The 19,577-nt window shown below is 48.5% G+C and overlaps 2 protein-coding genes across 6 annotated transcripts in view; one reads left to right on the top strand and one right to left on the bottom strand.

The window, feature by feature from the left end:
• The window catches only part of PURG (purine rich element binding protein G), a 29,900-nt gene extending 19,599 nt beyond the window's left edge, over nucleotides 1-10,301 (bottom strand). For 3 of the 5 annotated variants that reach the window (XR_015222148.1, XR_015222147.1, XM_086611516.1), the window contains exons 1-2: nucleotides 10,263-10,301; nucleotides 8,415-9,261 (exon numbers count right to left, since the gene is read on the bottom strand). Coding sequence is in view for 2 of the 5 variants with exons in the window: in XM_086611516.1 (XP_086467642.1) it covers nucleotides 8,415-9,248 (834 nt within the window). In the remaining 3 variants the exon portion in view is untranslated. Of the gene's footprint in view, nucleotides 1-6,447; nucleotides 9,262-10,262 lie in introns of those variants that run through there. The other 2 variants (XR_015222149.1, XM_086611514.1) reach the window with 2 other exon arrangements.
• A 1,914-nt stretch (nucleotides 10,302-12,215) lies between these two features.
• Nucleotides 12,216-19,577, top strand: part of WRN (WRN RecQ like helicase) — a 45,214-nt gene continuing 37,852 nt past the window's right edge. The window contains exons 1-5 of the mRNA XM_086612436.1: nucleotides 12,216-12,299; nucleotides 12,446-12,554; nucleotides 14,395-14,510; nucleotides 15,395-15,540; nucleotides 18,306-18,454. Coding sequence (XP_086468562.1) covers nucleotides 12,247-12,299; nucleotides 12,446-12,554; nucleotides 14,395-14,510; nucleotides 15,395-15,540; nucleotides 18,306-18,454 — 573 coding nt within the window. The 5' untranslated portion in view covers nucleotides 12,216-12,246. The remainder of the gene's footprint in view (nucleotides 12,300-12,445; nucleotides 12,555-14,394; nucleotides 14,511-15,394; nucleotides 15,541-18,305; nucleotides 18,455-19,577) is intronic.

Raw genomic sequence — 19,577 nt, 5'->3', positions numbered from 1 at the left:
AGGGAGGTATCATCCACCCCGTTTTATCGGTGGGGAACATAGGCACGGGCAGAATAAAGTCCAAGTGATCTAGCCTCCATTATCAGGAGGCCCAGCTTGAGATGCCGACAGCTTTTCCAGAGTTCTCGCAATTATTATAGCACTTCACTGGTTCGAAGCACAGCTTCCAGCAGCTGTTAACATCGACCGCTTCCGTACATCAGACCTCAGAGTACCAACGGCGATGCCCAGGAAAACAAAGGCGATACAAGCGGTGATCATCTGCAAAGAGGCTTGTTAAAAACGACACAAACCCCTTTGCAAAGACAGGCACGGAGTTCATTCCTTGCAAGCCGCTGTCTTTCCCTCTGATGCCCTCCGGCCTTCACCAACACCTTTCTTCTCCAATGGAAAAGAGAAGCTGTCCCATCGATAACATCATCCTCCATCACACAGCCCCAACTGGTTCGCAGAGCAGGGGGCAGTCAAAGCAGTGCGTGGAGCAGGGTTCCGGTGAAAAGCACACGCAGGCATCCATAAATTGGGATGGCACGGGCGAACCTTACAGGCCACCAACACTTGTAGCTTCCCCTAAGCTTCTGCAGGTGTTCCTGGGCAAGCCTCCGAGCACAGTAAGAGCCAAGCCACTTGAGTCTTAAAAAACAAGCTGCAAAAGTGATAACTCCGTCCATCGGACCCGTTTGGCCCAAATGGATTTGTCGATGAGACTCAACGCTTGCAGAGCATGTTACTGTCGGACAGATGTGTCCCAAAGAGGAAGGAGACCCTGCCAAAGAGACCCCATGCGGTCCTCAAGAGGAGCATTAGGATCTGGGCTCTCTGCCTCCTTCCCTGGCTCCACGGGACTCCAGCGGTCACAATGCCAACCATTCCTCCTACCGCAGATAAAACCATCGCCGTGCTCTGCGATTCCCTGGAACACGAATCTCGTCCTCGCTTCCCTCCACCCCCTCCTGCCTTTTCGTTCCTCTGCGGCGGTGGGAAGCACTTATCTCTGCTCTTACTCCCCCTCTCCCTCCGCATCGTGCCAACAACGTGTGCTCAGAACGACCAGATGGGAATACTCGTAAGAGCCTGAAGTTAACCCGTGTCTTTTATCCCACGTACTCTCTGCTGTTTTGAAAGGCAGATTCTATTGCACGCGATCTGTAGCGGAAAGATGTAACGTTAATAGTATAGCACGTTGATATTGCTTGTGAAATCTATCTCCCTGCTCGTATTGCACGGTGAACATCTCCGAGACGGAAAACAGGAAAGAGGACAGCTAACGTTTTAACGTCTCAGAAGGGAAAGACCTATTGGAAACAGGAAAAAAATTACTATTTTTAATATGTATATGAATATATATATATTTAATATTCCTTTTCCCTATGTGTGTCACACATATAAATTCACAGATGTTATCTGAGCACCGTGCTTAGCCGGGCTGGGCAGAGAGATTTAGCTGTAGCTCTCTCCCAGCAACCGACACGAAGGGCGATCTCATCCTCCAATTAATCTCTGCGTGGCAAACGATCCAGACGAAGAAAGAGCCAGACGAAGAAAGAGCCAGACGCAAACTTCTGCCTGCAGGATGGATTTCCCCCACTGCAGTTAAGAAACCCCATCTGACCGGCTGCGTTTCCAGCCAACGACTCCGAGGCAAGAGCCGTGCTCCTTCCCCGTTGAACGCTTGTACGTAGGATGGGTCTGAAACACCCAAAAGATGGAGTTTATCTCTTTTTATTTACAGCGGCTACTCTGGAAATTTCACTACCAATTTCCACGTGCCCCTCCAAGCGTTTCGAGGTAGCCTGTCAATTAGGAAAATGAATTAGCAAATCGTTGATGATGGTTTCATTGGGGTGGCAGCCAGGCACCTCGAGGCTAGGCTGGTACCTCTGGATACACTACGAACACAAAACACATCCAACAAGCATGAAAAGGCCAGAGGGTACATCCAGCGTACGCGTTTCTAGAAGTTAACGTACATAAGACTGCCCTGAGGCTGCTGGTTCACATTTCACGTGACGCCTCGGCATGTGGAAGGAACAATCTAATTACATCTGTCGCAGAAACGCCAATACGACGTTCGCCTCCTAAAACCTCAGTTTATGCTTTGACATTTCTGGAAAAGCAATTTTTAAACCAAGTCATCTATCAGGAGTTGCTGATATTTTATTTTACTTCGATGCTTTAAAATACTCTTGCCTTTGTGGAGGTAGAGGTGGGAAACTGAACACGGGCGTGGCAAAATATTAAGAAGAAAAATCAGTGTCAGCCCATGAAAGCTTCTGCAGATTTTGGAGAAACAGAGCGGCGAAAGATCTGGCTTTAGCTTTTTCCAAAACGCCCGAGTCCAGAAGCACCTCGTTCCCCCGGCCAGGGCTTTTTTCCTGTGATCACGACAGAATTAAGCCATTTTTAGGCAAGGCCGGATCACCGCAAAACGTCCGCGGCCACAATTTCACAGCACCGACGGGCTACGCAATAATGACCTGCAAGCGCGTAGGACGCAGAGGGCAACCGAGGCCCTTCCCACCAACTACTGGTTTCACTTCTACAAAGAAGACAAAAGCCCAATGGGTGAATCTTGTTTCTCCAGCTGCTCACATCTGCTTGTTTTTGCATCTACGCAAGGAAATTTCAATGAGTCCAGATGAAAGTGAAAAGCCAGGAGGGTCAACAGAAGACATCACCACGCTAGTGTTAATGCCATAAAGATGATATACCCACCGCCCAACTGAGAGTACGTCCTACAGTTGGGAAACAACTTGTGTATGCGGCATCATCCGCAGCTACGAGGAGGATGGCTTGAACCTGCTGCCACCTCAAGCCACCATCAGCACACCCATCCAAGGGGACAAGCTTCACGGCCCGAGCCTGCCAGGCGTCTACGGGAACGTATCACGCTCTCCCAGTCCATTCGGAGATCTCAGATACACTGGACAAGCTTTGCTCCCCAATGCCGGCATTCATGCCATCGGGATCAACGCCGGAGGGACGATTTGTTTCGGCAAAGGCTGTGAGGTGACAGCCTCGCTCGGGTTTATGCAAGCAGCTTATGAGTCGTTAGGTGTAGCCTTTATTTCCATTCTTCCTTGAGTACACTCTTTATTTCGGATACAACCTTTCCTTGAAAGGAATGGAGGGGTAGGAGGGGGAAAGGTGAATTTTACACATCACAACATGTTAAATAGTTAAAAATAAAGGGCATTTTAATTTTGGAGGGAGCAGCATAGAAAATTAAAGGGAAGGTATATTTCTCTTTAAGAATTATTTTATAAATTGTATATATATACTGTATGTACAGCAAAAGTAGGAATGCCGTGGAACTAAAACCGCTTATTAATTAATTTTCGACCTGGTGCAAAATCTGCCCAATAAAAATACACAATAGTAAACCTCTTTCTGCTATAAAAATTACTACGCTCAGATAAAAGGGCTGCAAGACAAACGAGCAGTAGGCTTCCAAACCACTACCAACTCCCTTCCCTGCGAGTTCAGCTCGCTTCGACAGGCTATAGGGAAAAAAATAATAATGCAATTGTTAGACTACGACATCTTTAGCCGAAAAAAAGTGTGCTGACATTGATTTTGGTAATTGCTTTCCTTTTTCTTTTTTTTTTTTTTGGATAAAGGACGGGTTTTTAATACTTCTACTTGGGATTTTATGAACATGGTAGTACAGATTTGCAGAGCAAAGGGCAGATGTAAAAAATGTAAAAGGGCACTGAAACACAATGCGGCCGGCGGTACCTGCAGCCGCCTCTTCCTTACAGCTCTCACCTCACCTCAGTGCCACCGCCAAAGGAAGACTTTTGCCTTCTTTTGCCTACGTTTTCCCTTGCAGCCTTGCCAAAAATCCAAGGGACGAGAGTGCTTAAGAGCAGAAATCTTACAAGGGCCATGACAAACAGCTCTCGGAGAAATAACGCGTTTATCCAGACCGGTAGTAGGAGAAAACCACCCCCTCTTTACACTGCGTACTTCGGATAAATAAGATTATTTCGCTACGAGCTACTACAGGCTACAATATACTCACATAAATATATTAATGCCTACACGTGAATATGGATTTGTATATATTGGATACAGATAAGAAACACGACGACGAGTAGGTTACCAACAACCGCTGCAGCTTCTCGCTGGGTAAAGTTCATCATCCAGACTTGGCGGGATGAAGCCATCACGGCAGGTTTTGCCATCCCCTCCGGAGCGTCCGGCGGGTCACCCTCGCTCCACCAGTGTAAAACCCTTCCCGACCCTTCGTTAGCACGCCCTTGCCTCCGTACTTCACTGAGAAAGCCGGCTCGATGGGTTGGACTCAACACCAACTCCCCGGCTGCAAGGCAGGGGAAGCCCCCCAGCCCCGCTCCGGCCGGGATCAAGTTTTTAGGGACCACCCCAGCTTCTGTGCCAACAGTGGGGAAAGCCAAGTAGGAGGGAGCTGCTGGACTCGGCTTTGTCGAGACTAAAGGTGAAGAGCTGAGGTTTAAGCCGCAGCAGCAACATTGGGGGCCCGATTTGCAGAAGGGGCGAGGAGCCGCGGCGACGATGGAGCAGAGGACGCCCAGCAGCTCTGCAAATCACAACTTAAAAGAAAAGATAAAATCATTCCACTCTCGGTGGTTCGAGAGGATCCTCAATACAGCACCTGCCCTCCTCTAACATACGAGTGGAGCTGGACCAAGCAAGTATGACAGGTCTCTAACAGACACGTGCATGCAGGAGACGGCTTCTTTCGGCGTTAGGCTACGTTACCGAAGCATCCCCTTACCAGAACGGGAGCAGAAATGTGCTCCTAGTATTATTTACACAATATAAAGTGCATTACGATTTAATTATTGAACTGACAGACTTTCTGCCGGGACCATACAATTTCGAAACAGAGGTGAGGGCTTGAATAGGAAATTCTCTCATGAGAAAAAGAGGTTCAGACCGGTGCTCTTCACCCTGTCCTCCTAAGGATTGTTTTTGGCCGTTCTCTCTAGTGCAAATAAGCTTGTTTTCTCAAGTTTAAGGGACGTGGCGGTTTCAGGGCATCAGGAACGAGCACTTCAAACGCATTAGGGATTCGACGTTCCCCAGCACCTCGATGGGCCCTTCCGCGCGCGAGCAGCCGGCGTTACCGCCGCTCTCGGAAGCTGAAGACGCGCCGCCAAAAAGGACAAGGAACCCGTTTCCGAATCTCACCGTTACAAGTCTTGCATGGCTACATTTCGAGTGAGTCTGCATTGCCCACCAACGCCACCATCTGCAAACACGGGTGCTTCCCGTCGCGGTGGAAACCCGTGGCCAGCGGCTTACCCACGGGCCATCGGCTACGGACGTGAAGATCCCGATCCAGTTTCGGATTTTAAGGTGCATCGCGCGCCAGGGGGAGTAAACGCATTAGTGAATCCTACGGGATACCTGCGTGCCGGAACCGAGCCCGAGCCGGTAGCCAGCAGACGCTGAATTCCTGGGTGATATTTACAATAAACTAACGCCATCGGCCAATTCCTTAACAAAAGATAATGTTTTTTTTTAAAAAAAAAACAAACAGGCAGCAACAAGGAAAGCCGTTCTGCACCTTATTTTTTTTTTTTTCTTTTAAAACGGTGAAGAAAATACCCCTTTCCAATCGCTTTGCCCGTCGCAAGTATTTTCCTCACCAACGCTACAGGAACACAGGGAAGGCATGAGCACTTACACACGGTCACTCGGGCGAATCCCAACGTAGGAGCTTTTACGATCCCTTGAGGCAAAGGTAGGCTGGGACTGGGAGAGGTCAAGCTCGGAGGGGAGGAACGGACCGTAGAAACGGGAAAGGGAAGGAGAGCGTAAAAAGTTTGTACATTCATAGCTCCGGTGTGTTGGAACATCAGTTAATTTTTTACTCCAGGCACTGTGACGGGCAGCAGCAGTCAGCGATACGTTAACGTACGCATCAAGGATTCATTCACTAAATTCTGGTTTCACACCAATAATAGGACGTACGGAGTTATTTTAAGGTTGGTTTTGTGGGTTTTTTTTCTAATTGACCTGTTAAAACCATTGGGACCAAAGCCCTAAGAGCGACGATGAACCAGCGCCCCAGTTAACCTCCAGCTGATTCATCACGGTCCGCTAGCTGTTCGAGTGGTGGAGCGAGAACGTCTCTCCGAGGAGTTGAAAAAGTACCTGGAAGAGCGATCTGCGCAGAAACGGATGGGAGTTTTTGACACTAAGCCAAAGGTTGGTTGCTGTAACCGCTACGTGTGGTTTTACCTAAAGGGGGAATCACCTAAAACAGTGAAATTATCTTTCTTACTTCTTGTCACAACTGTAACATTTTCCTAAAGGTTCTTTGGTGACTTTGGTGCAAGCTTTTATTTTTTTTTCTTTTTTTTTTTTTTTTCCTTAAAGTTAAAACAGATCAAGTAGTTTTAATACCCAAACTAAAGTCCAGATTATCCTCTTGGTTCCCACCCCTGCCTCCCCAACTTTTCTCGTTATGGTTAATGACGTTAACAGGTAATAGCATTCGGATTGAGCGTGGCCGTGCAGCGTGCAAGTGGGTCCAGACTAAGAGCGATGAACGGTCTGGTTGGAGATACGTACGTTTCCCAACAGATTAAAAAAAATAACCGTGTAATGGTCGGATGGAAAAACAGCTGGTCCACGTGTGCACTAGGCCACTCTGTTAAAAAATGATTCAAATGATTATAAAATATCTGATTAGACACAGTAACGCCTACTTCAAAAAAAAACCAAACCTTAAAGGTAGGCAACACGTTACTGGAAGTACCTGGAGCTCAATCGAACTCCCACCGGTTTAGAGGAGAAGGAGCCGGTCGCCCGGAGCTGGAAAAGCCCCTTATGTTCTAAGTATTCACGTTTTAAGATACGACAAAGAATTTTCAAAATCTTTCGTCAACCTCCTAAACAGGTTAATCGCACACGTTTTCCTTCCAGGCAGAGAGTTTATATCGTGAGATGGAAAATTTACGTTACGGAGACTTTAGCGGGACGACGCTGAAACCTGGCGGTGGGCGATCGGGAACCGAACTGCTTGAGGACAGCCCCAGCTCTGAGCGGGTGGGAAGCGGGCGATGGCAGGGCACGGATATTCTCTCCTAACAACACCCCCCGTAAAATCGACACGACAGAAAACCTGACGTGGCGTTAACCACGGCTTCCGAAACGCGCCACCGGTAGGTATGAGAGACATCCCCTTTTCATACGAATCTAACGGTGCACCAAACCCCCCAAAGGTCTTCCTCGCAGCGGGAGGAGAACAACGCCCCGGTGTCTTCCTCACATGGGTAACGTCACAACGGGGTTAATCTCACATTTGGGAGAGAAGCTGGGAGCCTGGGTCGCGGCGGTCCCTCCACCTCCAAATACCCGCTCCGCAGCTGCCCGCTGGAACCCATAACACTCCTAATACAAAAATACCTTTTGAAATTTTGGACAAACACATTACAAATAAAAAAAACCCCACCAGCCTCGCGCGGGCAGAACACGTAGATGAGGAGTGGGTCATTATTCATTGCCATTAATTCAGAAGGCTTAGGACTCGAGTAGAGCTTCGCTGCCCTGGGACACTGGGGTTACGCGGTCAGCACAAAACTAGGAAAGGAAAAAAAAATTTTCCGCTCTTCCCCAGCACGTTATAAAGGTCTGATTGGTTATCGAGGTTTTTACCCACAACAGAATATCGTTTCAAGCTCAATAACCAGCAGATGTCAATTTTAAAACCTCTACCTCTCCTCATCCGCGTTCCAGCAATTCACAGGAAGCCGATTTTTGTCGTAAACGCCCTACGGCTACGCTGCTCAGCCTTTTGACTGAGGACGGGCAGAATTCGGTCCCGGAAAACCCATCACAAGCAGAAACCGATACATTTCAACATAAGCTTTGGGTTTTGGGTTTTTTTTTTTGTATCACGTTGAAGTGCCACACAAGCCTTATCTAGACTATTTAAAGGTCAGAGTGCCGTTTTTTTTTGTGCTGATACGCGTACTTCCACAGTCTCCAACACTCGAAGCAGCTGACTCATAGGGACTCGGGAGGTTGGTACTTTCATAAGACATACAGAGATGTTCTGGGCGTGATTTAACGGGATAACCAGACTCCTATAACATCACGGAGTAGAATTAGCAAGAACTACCGGAAAAGGACTTTACAAAAAAACGGGGCGCCTCGAAATTACTATAGGTCAGTCCCTCTCACCAATTTCTGCTTGTTTTGTTTCCGTTTATTTTGCCAGACAGCCAGTCCAATGCACTCTATTCGAGACCCTCTTGCTCTTCACCACTGTCCCCTCTAGCATCCATTCTTTTCTCTTTATGGCTGTTGTAAATTCTCCTCATCTCTTCTTCGTACTTGATAAAATTCTCCCCAAACCGTGTCCACGCTTTGTACGGAACCGTGATGGTGTTACGGTAGGGCGGCCTCACCTCACTTACCTTCAGGAAAATGCCGTACCTGTTGGATCCCACGTCGAAGTAGAAGCGCTTGTTGTCCACTCGGAAGGAGGTGCCCTCGGGGAGATCCGGGGGCTCATCGCCTCCCCCCCGGCGATCCTCTATGTCCCCCTCGCCGTATTCTTCGATCAGCTGGACCAAAGCATCCCTGAACTCAATCATTCCTTGCGCCGGAAGGACGATCGTCTGCTCCTGTCCCAAGCTGTGGCCGAAATAACCCATCATGCCAGGTCCCCTACTCATGGTTTGCCTAATCCGCAAGAAGCGCCCCCGCTGATTCTCCTTCAGGTCCAGGTAATACTTTCTGTTGTCCCTCTCGATGTACTCCGTTTTGAGGACGCTGTGAGGGTGCTCTTCGGAGCCGACAGACACCGGAGGCGAAGGCGGCGGGTGCTGCTGTCGCCTCCGGGGATGCTGCTCTTTGTCATTGCTGTGCTCGTGCCGGTGACCGTGGACGCTTTTCAGGCCCAGGTGGGCGTAGTGCTCGATGAAATCCCCCAGGCAGTCCTTCAGCTCGGCGGCCACAGACAAGGAGAGGGTCAGCTTGCTTTTCCTGATATTGTCCTGCCTGCCTCTTCCTATCCAGACCTCGGCGATCTTCAGGAAGCGGCCTCGGGAGCTCTGTTTCACATCCAGATAAAATCGCTTTTTCTGGATGTCCACCCTCTTGGAGGCCAGCTCCTGGATCTCCATGCAGCCCCCTGGGGAGGAGGCCGGGTAATGGTACTGCTGGGACTGGGAATAAATGCTCCTGTGCAGACCAGAGCCTCCCAGGTTCCTTCCTCCTCCTCCTCCTCCTCCTCTCTCTCTTTCCATCTTTACCAATCAGCTGGAAATAATACATAACAGAGACACAGATGACAACATCAGCATCAGGGGCCTGCTCGGCATCTCGGCGGCGTCTCCGTTCGGCGCCGCTCTCCCTACAAAGACGCCTGCATCCCTCTCCGCTGCCACGGCACGCAGCATCGCAGCCAGAGGGATCCCGGGTGTTCTTCCCCTCCCCTGCTCTGGCTCCCGCCGGCTGGCTGACGTCCTCCCAGACACGGGAGCCCCCCTTCCCGCAGCACTGGTGCCCTCACCGTCTGTCTGCCCCCCGCTCCCGACCCTGGCAGCCCTCCCTGCCTTGCAGACAACCCCATACCCCCCCCCGGCCCAAGTATGGCAACCTGCCCCCCAGCCCCATCTCTCTGGCACTACAGACCCCTCCAGCTGCCCCAGCGATCGGTGGGCACCCCAGCCCACCCCCCCCGGGGCTCCCACTCCCCACTGCAGGGTCCCCCTCCAAGTTGCTGCATTTCCCCTCCATCACTCGCCTCTGTTCTTCCTCCCCAGGGCATCGGTGGGGCACTGGGGTCCTCCTCAGCATTGCCTCCCTTCCTCCACTGCCCCCCTGTCCTTCTGCCTCCCTCGCCCGAATACTGCCCCTCCAGTGCCCCAGGCCCTGCTCCCCACCACCCCCAGCACTCCAGCGCTGCTCCCCAGTGCTCCCATCGCTGCATTTCCTGCCCCGCTGCCCCCAGACCTTCACCTCCCGCTCCCCCGTGCCCCCGTACCACCCCCCCAGTGCCCCCCGTCACCGCATCTCCTGCCTCGGTACCCCCAAGGCTTCACCTCCTGCCCCCCCAATGCCACCGGCACCACTCTCCTGCCCTCCAGCACTGCCCCTCTGCCCCCCCGCGCCCCAGTACCGATCCCCAGTGCTCCCAGCACTGCCCCTCAGACCCCCCGGCGCCCCCCAGCACGGCACCTCCTGCCCCATCGTTGCCCCCCTCCCACGCCCCGTGCCCCGTCGCTCCCCCCAGCGCTGCCCCCCGCCCGCTCACTCACCCCATAGCGCCCATCGCCGCCGCTGCCCTTCAGCCTCCGCCGCCGCCACCGCCCGCAGCCGGCGGCCCCGCCGCCCCCCCGCCGCGCAGAGCCACGGGCTGGCGCGCACCCCCGCCGCCGCCGCCGTCCGCTCCGCCCCGCCCCGCCCCGCCGCGCCCCGCCCCGGCCCGGCCCCGCCCGGCCGAGGACGGCGGCGGCGGCGGCGGCGGCGGCAGCGCGGTGGGCGCCGTCGGCTCGCCGGAGGGTGCGCGGCCCGCCCGGCCCCGGGACTACAGTGCCCACAATGCCCCGCGGCAGCCGGGCCCCCTGCCCCAACGCGCATGCGCGTCACCTCGGGTAACCTCCCGCCGCCGCGTCTCGGGGAGACAGCGGGGGGGCGGGGAGCGCGGGGGGGGGCGGAGCCGGCCGCCTCGGTGACGTATTAAGAGCGCGACGATGCGTGACGCTTAAAGCGTGAGGCGCGCGCCAGCGTCTGCGCTCGCCCCGGAGCGGCGCACGGTGGCCGACAAGAGGCTGGTGCGACGGCCAAGGGTGGACCGGGCCGCGCCCGCCGCCGCTCGCGGGGGCAGCGTCCCGCTGGCGGGCCCGGCCTGCCGCGGGCACCGCCGGGCCCGTGGGCCGGGAGCGGGGCGCGTGGGGCCTTCCCGCCCCGCGGTCTCCCGGGGTTGCCGCCGTGCCCGCCCGGAGGCTGCGGTTGTCCCGTGAAGAAAGAAGGCGTTTTGGCCCCTGGATGAAGGCTTGGCTGCTGCCGGTTGTCCCGGGACGACCCGTGTTAGCGCGGAGCCGCTCTCGTCGCCCGTGTTGGGCAGCTGCCCGCGCCAGGCTGGGCACGGGTGAGTTTAGGGTGGGGGTGTGGGTGCTGCGGGGCGTTTCCTCTTCGTTTCTAGTCGCCGTGTTCCTTTCTGCGCTTTCTAGCGGCGGCAGCTCCCGGGAACAGAGCGACTGTGAGGGAGGCGGCTCGCGAGTGGCTGTTTCGCGAGTGGTTTAGCGTTCACATGCGGTGTGGAGTTGGGTTTGGGGGGGGCCTTGGTTACGTTACTGCAGAAGTGGTCGGATAACCGAGGGTCAAGTTCTGCCTAGCCTGGATAATCATCAAAAGGCGTTTTTGAGTACCGAGTAACTGAAACAGCATGTTTTTCCCCGGATTTTTCCTTAACCAAGAAGCTGAGGAAGTGCAGCTGGTGCGTGTGTTGTAACTAAGTGGTCTGCTTTTGTTGTTAAAATGTATTGAGCACTTCAGGACTAATGGGAGGAAGCAGGATGGTAAACTTCTTCTTTTTGAGCTGTTTTATTCCCTCACCAGGAGGTTTTATAAATCACACGAGAAGCTGGGAGAGCTCTGATATGGTGATGCTGTGCTCACAACTAAAAAAATTGTGCTCTGCTTCCCAAAGAGAAAACCCCAGTTGTTAGGGCTGAAAATCCACTGCTATTTCAGACAACAGGTCTTCCAGAATTCAGTCTCTATCTGCTTCTCTCTGCAGTGCCTTCCCTTTCCAGGGTATGTGGTGCGTTTACTGATGGCCAGAGAACAGGCTTCCTCTGCTTGGTGAGCTCACTTTGAGTCCAGGGCTGACAAATACCTAAATAACCTCAAAAATCATCTGATCTGCAACAGAGAGCTTAACAACATGTGCCTTGTTGGGCAGTAATTTGTCCTAGAAAGTCTGTGTGGTTTTTCTTATCTTGGTTGTGGGCTTGAAGCCCTGAGGTCCTGTGCAGGGAATGCAGGCTTTGGGGCAATGTTTGTGTGACTGTGATAGTTCTTCTTTGGAGTTGGAGTTTTTCTGATTTAATTTGTCACAAATGCAGCTGACTGTTTCCTCTTCTGGTATCCAAAACACCAGATAAATTGGTCTAATTAATGATGGCTGTGCTGACCAGATATGGCAGTGGGTGTAGTCTTCTGAGGTACTGATCCTTATAAAACTAGACTGAACTTGATTTCCCAGAAAAATTGAGAAGAAGTTCTCCTTATTGACACATGAACAAAAACATGAGGCCTAAAGCTCTTAACCATGTAACACAGGCAGCTCTGTAAGTGTTGGTTCTCATGAAGAAAAGGTTTTCAGTTCAAGGTAGTGGTCTGGTGTAACCTTCTTCTGGCCTGATGATCGTAACAGCTTGTCTCTATGCAATACTGACTGTTTTATTTTTTCTTCTTTTTTACGTAAAAATAACAGAAGTGTGGAAAAAATGAATAAAATGAATTTGCTAACTACTACTCTGCAGAATAAATACCCACAGTGGATGCTTACACAGAGCCAGGAGGGAGTTTTGGGTGATAACAAGGTATGTCATCACATGGTAGGGACTTGATTAGTTGCAGGCTGCATAATAAAACACTGTTGGACCATGTGCTTTTTAGTTTAACCTGTGCCTCTGACATGTGTGGATTTGTACAGCTGGGTTGTCCTAGGAACTGTAGTTAAGTTTAGGTGCTCTTGTGTCTTATCTGGGGGAATTAGCTTGTTGAAGTCTCCCTCTTTATTTTATTTTCATTGAAATATCAGGTCTTGACCACAGGCTGTTGCCATTACCTCCATAGAAATTTCTTATTGATAATCTTGAGTTTTGGTGACAAAACCATGGAAGTGTAAGGGAGCTTTTGGAGCATTGCTCACCCAGTTTTGTGGGCTGTGCACCACCAAGGACTGGGGATTTTTTCTTTTAAGTCACTTAGGATCTCAAGTTGTAGCCTGACAGAGGAGGTAGTTCTAGTAAGGCCCTCAGGCCTCCTTCACTTGTACAGGTTCAGTGTTGCAGAAGGTTTTCCAGCTCAGAGTTACAAGAAGAATTAAATCATCATCAAGATGATGTCAATTTCTGGTGTTCCAAGAATGTTCATTTGTCCTTGGATGTTTACTTTCTGCATATATGGGCAGTTTCAGTGTAAACTTGCCTGCTGCAAGGGAGCTACCCCTGTAACATGTGAACCTGCTTTAATAATTACAAAACAAATTAATGAGAGGAAAGCAGAAGACTCAGTTCAGGGGTTTTCCTTCTGTCAAGTGGGAGTGAAGGATTAGTAGCATGGATACTTAGAAATGGCAGTTAAAACCAAGATGACTGTGGCCCCCTGCCTCAACAAGCTCTTTGAGTAAGTGTTTATTAAACTTTCACCCTTTATTAACTGGAGGAAATGTTCTGTGCAGGCATGAAATCAGCAAGCATCTCCCCCTTGCAGACAATTTGTTTCTGCAACTGTATTGAAACCTGTTTTCATGTGATGTGGCCTCTTGATTGACAAGATAATGCTCTCCTAGTGTTATTGTGTGATACTTAATCGTATATGATTTTACTGGCGTCATAGCTTGCTTGCTTTTTAAGCAACCTGAAGGTTTTTCAGGCGGGCTTATGTTATCAGAAGTTTTGTATTTCAAGTAAGTTGATCAGTCAAAAACTTTTAGTAATTATGATTCTGAAAGGGGTGGGAAGGGGAAATGCCAACTGCACTTTACCTTGTGTGCTTAAACCTCCAGTTGGTAAACCAGTATCCATCAGTTGCTGGAGGATATGGGTCCTTGAAAATATCTCATGTAGTTTTAAATCTGTGGAGTTTACTTAGACTATTGAAGTTCTTCTCTATCTGGCAGGGTTAAGCACAGTGGGTTAACTGGAACATGGGACAGAGGAAATGGGGACACTGAGCTGTTGTAGAGAGCTGTATAGAATAGAGGTGTCTGAAGATGGTAGTCTGGCCAGGTGTGAACTTCAACAGTGACCATAACAAATTATATTGTCCATTTTCTTCCTCGAATTTCAAGTAATGTTGAGGGGTTTTTGACAATGGTTTTCCTAACCTTGCAGTTGGAAAACAATTGAACCTCTTTAGGAAGAATCCAAATAAACCAAGTTGAGATGAGAATTCAGCTTGTGTGACTTCAATCCAAGTGCTTGGAGTTAAGCAAAGAAATTTAGACATCAACCTGAAGGTTTTTATCAAGGGGGGACGTGTGCCTATTCTGGCTGCAGTCCTGGTGCTGGGTGTGGAGCACGGTTCTGCTGCAAGGTTACCGTAACCAGTAGCACCAGCCTTGCTGGAATCGGCCATTCAAGTTGTGTGCAGCAGTTGCAGTGTTAATGTCTCTGTGACCAGGTAACCAAGACTGTTCCAGCTGTTGTTTGCCAGAAGTCTGCTGTCCAGAGGAGTGTTTTAGAAGACGGGCTGCCGTTCCTAGAGTTCCGTGGCTCCATCATCTACAGCTACGAAGCCAGTGACTGTTCCCTTCTCTCAGAAGATATCAGGTAATAGCTCCTACTCTTTTTTCTTTTTTTCTGAGTGCTTTTTCCTTTCTAAAAAGGACTTGGGTCTTTATGTCTCTGCTCCTGGCAGTTCAGCCAGAGAACACAGGGTTGTATGAGCTGTTACGTGTGGCAAAGGTCTCTTACTGGCTGCAGGCACAAACTCAACCTATTTCTCGTGACGGTGAATTATCCCTGGTTTGGCGATAGCGTGTGGTGGTTTAAAAATACCTCTCCATTGTAATGTGCAGTTACAGTTGCCCATTTGTTTTTTTAGGGAAGACACCACTGCTGAACCTGGCAGTCCCTTTAAGCAGAAGCAGTAAAGGCTCTAACGCAGGTTCTTTGCCTTCTCTGTTAAGGATAATTCCTTGAACTTCAGTGACTTCAGAACGAAGTATGAGCTGTAAAAAAATCAAGCATATGTGTTAATTAGTAACTTGTGAATGTTTGAAGAAAAGGTAGCCAATTCACAATACAAATAGATTATAATTTCCCCCATTTTTGCTTCGCACAGCTCATAGTACGTAAACTATATGCCAGACTTGGAGTGTGAGTGGATAAATCAACAACACGCCTTGAAGGGAACATCAACTATTCCATCCCCTTCTGTATCTGGCTGTTTCCTGATGGTTGCTGTCCTACTGTTTGTGTGCAGTAAGACCTGCTAAGGTTTGAAGGGTTTCTTGTAGCTTTTGGAACAAGCAGAAATTTCACCTCCGCATGGTCTTGACTTTAAAATGGCTTCTGAGTTGTCTATGTGTGAAAGGAAAGGTGCCCTGGCTGGATACTCTTACTCATTTTTCTGCAAGGTGACTTAAACCTGACATGTTACATACTGGTAGAATGTGAACAGTTAAATGTGAAGAAAATCTGTTTCATTTCAGGCAGAGTTTGTCAGATGGAGCTGCTGTTGGATTTGATATTGAGTGGCCACCATCGCGTACTAAAGGAAAAATGGCCAAAATAGCTGTAATCCAGATATGTGTCACTGAGGAGAAGTGTTACTTGTTTCACATCTCTTGCATGTCAGGTACTGTACTTCCTCTCTTCTTAGTTACGACGCAAGTTGCCCTCTGTTGTGATTAAGTTGGAACTTAAGCCTTGAGCAATAGCTGATACTTCACACTACATTGGATAGTAAAAAATCATCCTTCTCCCCTTTCCTGCCTGTAAAGGAGTTTATTCTTTGACTATTGCCTCCATGTGTCAAGGGGATCTTCACCCAAGTCTTGTCCTGTGTGCTGGCATACAGCATTGTACGTTCTGAACACGGAAAGAGAACCTTAACTGAGGATTATTTTTCTTTCTGGGAAAGAGTAGTTCAATTCAGATTTTAACATGTAATTCCCTACTTGTGCAATGAGCTTTCTGTTTTGTGCCGAAACAAACAAAGAGCCTAAATTTAGCAGGCTCTGTTGCGTTTTAATTTGACTGTAATAATAAAACCCTCAAAAATGATGTCTGTTGTGCTGTTTGTTCCTACTACCTGTGTTTTGTGACACTGGTTTTCAGGAAGAACACTGGATACCTAGTGTGGTGCAGCTGTGGGACGAGAAGGGAGTGTGCTCAGTAGAGTCTGAATTCATTATGAATGTGAAGAAAAGCTTCCAAATAGAGAAAATGGGAATGAGGGAATGACACTGCAGTTGTATAACCTTTGGTTTGATTGCTAGATTGAAACTGTGCCTATGAGATGTCTCTGATTTCCCTGGGGTTTGCCTGCTGAGGTATAATAGTGATAATTTTAATGTTGGTGTTCAGTCCTTTGTCACTTAGAGCAAATGGGGTGGAAAATTTAATTGCTGGAGGCTGTTCAATCTGGGAGGCAGAAAGGTACAGTGCACAAAAGAAAGATTTCAGGAAAGGAAGATAAGGCAAGGAGAGTCATGAAGAGCTGAAACGCTTTAGATAGTGCAAGTGAAGAGTTTCTCTGTGTGACGCTGAGTACTGTTGCATGTGGGCTACTGTGTGTTAAAGCAGAGGATGCTGTGTCCTCCTGAAAAATATTCTAAAATTTGTGTTCGTCCCAATGGGAGATGGACTTGGAACTGGGTGAGCTGTCAGCCTTTTTGTGGGAACCACAGCCACTTTCTGCTTATTATGCAGAATACGTTGGATTTGTGGAAATGTAGATGTTGGCAGAACTAGCCTGTTGGATAAGATTTACTGTTTTCTGTTTGAAAAAATGCTTCCTTCTGCAGTGGGAAGAGTGGCAAGTTCTTGAACTGTGTGGAAAGGACAAAAATTACCTATATTTATCAGGAAGACTATTAATAGTTTTCCATTTATTACTCTTTTTTTCTCCTTATGGACTTCTAAGAAAAGGTGGCTTGTTACTCAGATTGCAGTCTTGGTATAGTCTTGAACTGAAGACCTCTTCAGTTCATAGGGTCAATTTTCTAGCATTATGGTGGTGAAAATGGAGCAGAAATATTCTGCTGGGAAGTTGCCATCCTAAAAGCTTCTCTTGATGATACTCCTGAGGTGGAAATGCCTTGTTCATTAAGTCAGCTGCATGTGTTGGATGCCTTTATTGAGCTCAACTGTATTACATCTTCTGCAGAGGATTTTCCTGATGTTATGACTGGGGTGCTTTGTCGATGTTGTAATTTGCATCTTCCAGCACCAGGCTACCACAGTTCGGTGGTTTTGAAGAGTAATTTTCCAATGCTTTGAAGTGGTCCTGCAACTTGACAGTCCACAACATAGCTCATTGTGGCTATAGGTGCAAATGTGTCTGTATAGTGTCAGTGGTAGCTGAGGGAGTGTGGAGATGGGTATATAAAATAAAATCAGCGATGCAGAGAAATGGTTGAAATAAACATGTATTAAACTAGTGAAAAGGTGAAATTAGGAATCAGGACCAAGCCAGATACTAAGTACTATGTGTTTGTAGGTACTAGAATTACTCTTGAGACTAATTCAGGGTATCCATCTGGGGGTTCCTGAAGGTATGTGTCTAAATAAGATCCTCTGAATTTTTGATGGGAACGAACACAGGGGAGAGGCTGCTTTCCTTCAAGTATGGAGTGTCTGTGCCTGTTCCCTGTAAAAAACCAGATATACAAGCTGCACGCTCCTATTCAGTCCTCTAAACTTGAAAATACCCTTTGATCCAGGATTGCTGAGCCAGCAGTTTGGAATAAACCAAAATATAATACTTAGCATCTGTGTACATCCTTGGAGATTTTCTTGCTTAAAAGACTGACTTGTCTGAGCTCGGTGCAGAATCTGGTTGGTCATTTCTGTTGTCCAAATGCTGTTGTTGGACCGGCCCAGTGTTAGCACCTAGTATGCTTCCATGGAATCTCTTTTCCTGGTAATTCCCCATGCTTAGGGTTTAAACTGTTTCCTGGGAATGTGTAATAGCAAAAACTGGGAAGGAAAAATGTGGAAAAGAGTAAAATAATGCATGCATATGGTTTCATGAGCATCCAATTCTTGAGAATAAAGTATGTTTTCCAGGTAGAGGTTGCCTTTTTGTTATGTGGTTTAACAATTAATAAGACAAATGAAATTAAGTTGTTGAATTTTTCTTGATTTCTTTTCAGTTACAGGATGAGTGTTTCAAAGATTTCATTCCTGCTTCTCTGGAAATGATATATTAAAAGCCATTGGTCTTTCCAGTTGTTCCAGAGTACAGTCAGTCACATAAACAGGGCAACTTTGGGGCTGTTATCTCTAAAAGCACAGGTTTTTGCAGATGGCCTTTGTGATAGGATTTGGTTGTTTCCGTTAGACTTTCTGGCATCTTCCAGTACTTAGTTTCTCATGTTTGGGCTTAATCTATTTTAGGTTTTCCCAAGGGACTCAAAGGACTGCTCGAAGATGAAACAATTAAAAAGGTTGGCGTAGGAATTGAGGGAGATCAATGGAAGCTGATGAGTGACTTTGAAATCAGACTGAAGAGCTTTGTGGAGCTGGCTGACGTTGCTAATGAGAAAGTAAAACTTAAAACCTTTTTGTTGTGGGAGGGAATCTGGTTGTGCTGTGCATAAGGAGGCTTCATTGTCTTGATAGGCTTTCAATTCTGATAAATGCTTTCTGTAGAATAAAGCAGAGATGTTTTGTGACTTGCTAAAAAAGTTCAAGAATTCTAAGTCTGCAGACCAAGTGCTGTTTTTCACTGAGCCAGTTCTTAATGAATGTTTGTCCCCTTTCAGGTCTGTTAACCTTTTGTATTTATGAGGTACACCTTTTTCATTCACCTGCAGAAGGACTTTGTTTCCTTCTAAGTGATCAAAATAGCCAGATTGGGTCAAGTCCTTTAACCTAAGATGCAATAAGTGCTGCGGAGACAGTCAAGGACTGATCGTAGAATGTTTTGGGTGTGTCCCTAGAACCCCACTCACCATCTCAAGTATCATCTAGTTCCAATCCCCCTGCCATGGGCACGGACACCCTCCATTACGCAGGTTGCTCAAAGCTTCATCCAGCCTGGCCTTGAGCACTTCCAGGGATGGGGCGGCCACAACTTCTCTGGACAGCCTGGTCCAGTGCCTCACCACTCCCAATGTAAAAAATTTCTTTCTTAAATCTAATCAAAATGTCTCCTCTTTCAGTTTAAAGCCATTGCCCCTTGTCTTGTCACTACATACCTTCGTCCAAAGGCCCTTTCCAGCTTTCTTGTAGGCCCCCTTTAGGTACTGGAAGGTGGATATAGGATCACCCCTTCTCTTCTTTTGTCCAGACTGAATAACCCCAACTCTGTCAGCCTGTCATCATAAGAGAGGTGCTTCAGCCCTCAGAAACTTTTAGTGGCCTCCTTTGGACCCTCTCCAGCTGCTCCATGTTTCTCACGTTGGGGATGCCTGTTGGAAGGGAGGCAGCCCTACTGCTGTGGTTTGCTTGGTCCTGGAAGGAAGCATCCCGATCTTCCTCCAACTCCTCCATGCAGGTGTTGGCCACATGATCTGAAGCTGTAGCAATATCTTTGTTCCCATGATGCTGAAGTTGACACTGCCTCTGCTCTCATGGGGGTGCGGTTTCCAATGTCTGATGCCCTGTTGTTTAGAAGTGTTGCATTTGGCACACCCTGAATTTCAGTTTAGTTGGATTTTGGTTAGA

Source organism: Tauraco erythrolophus, chromosome 5 (genome assembly GCF_009769465.1).
Source record: "Tauraco erythrolophus isolate bTauEry1 chromosome 5, bTauEry1.pri, whole genome shotgun sequence".
Classification (NCBI taxonomy): Eukaryota; Metazoa; Chordata; class Aves; order Musophagiformes; family Musophagidae; genus Tauraco; species Tauraco erythrolophus.
Note: the sequence above shows the minus strand (reverse complement) of the source record. Positions and strands in the feature narration are given on the sequence as shown.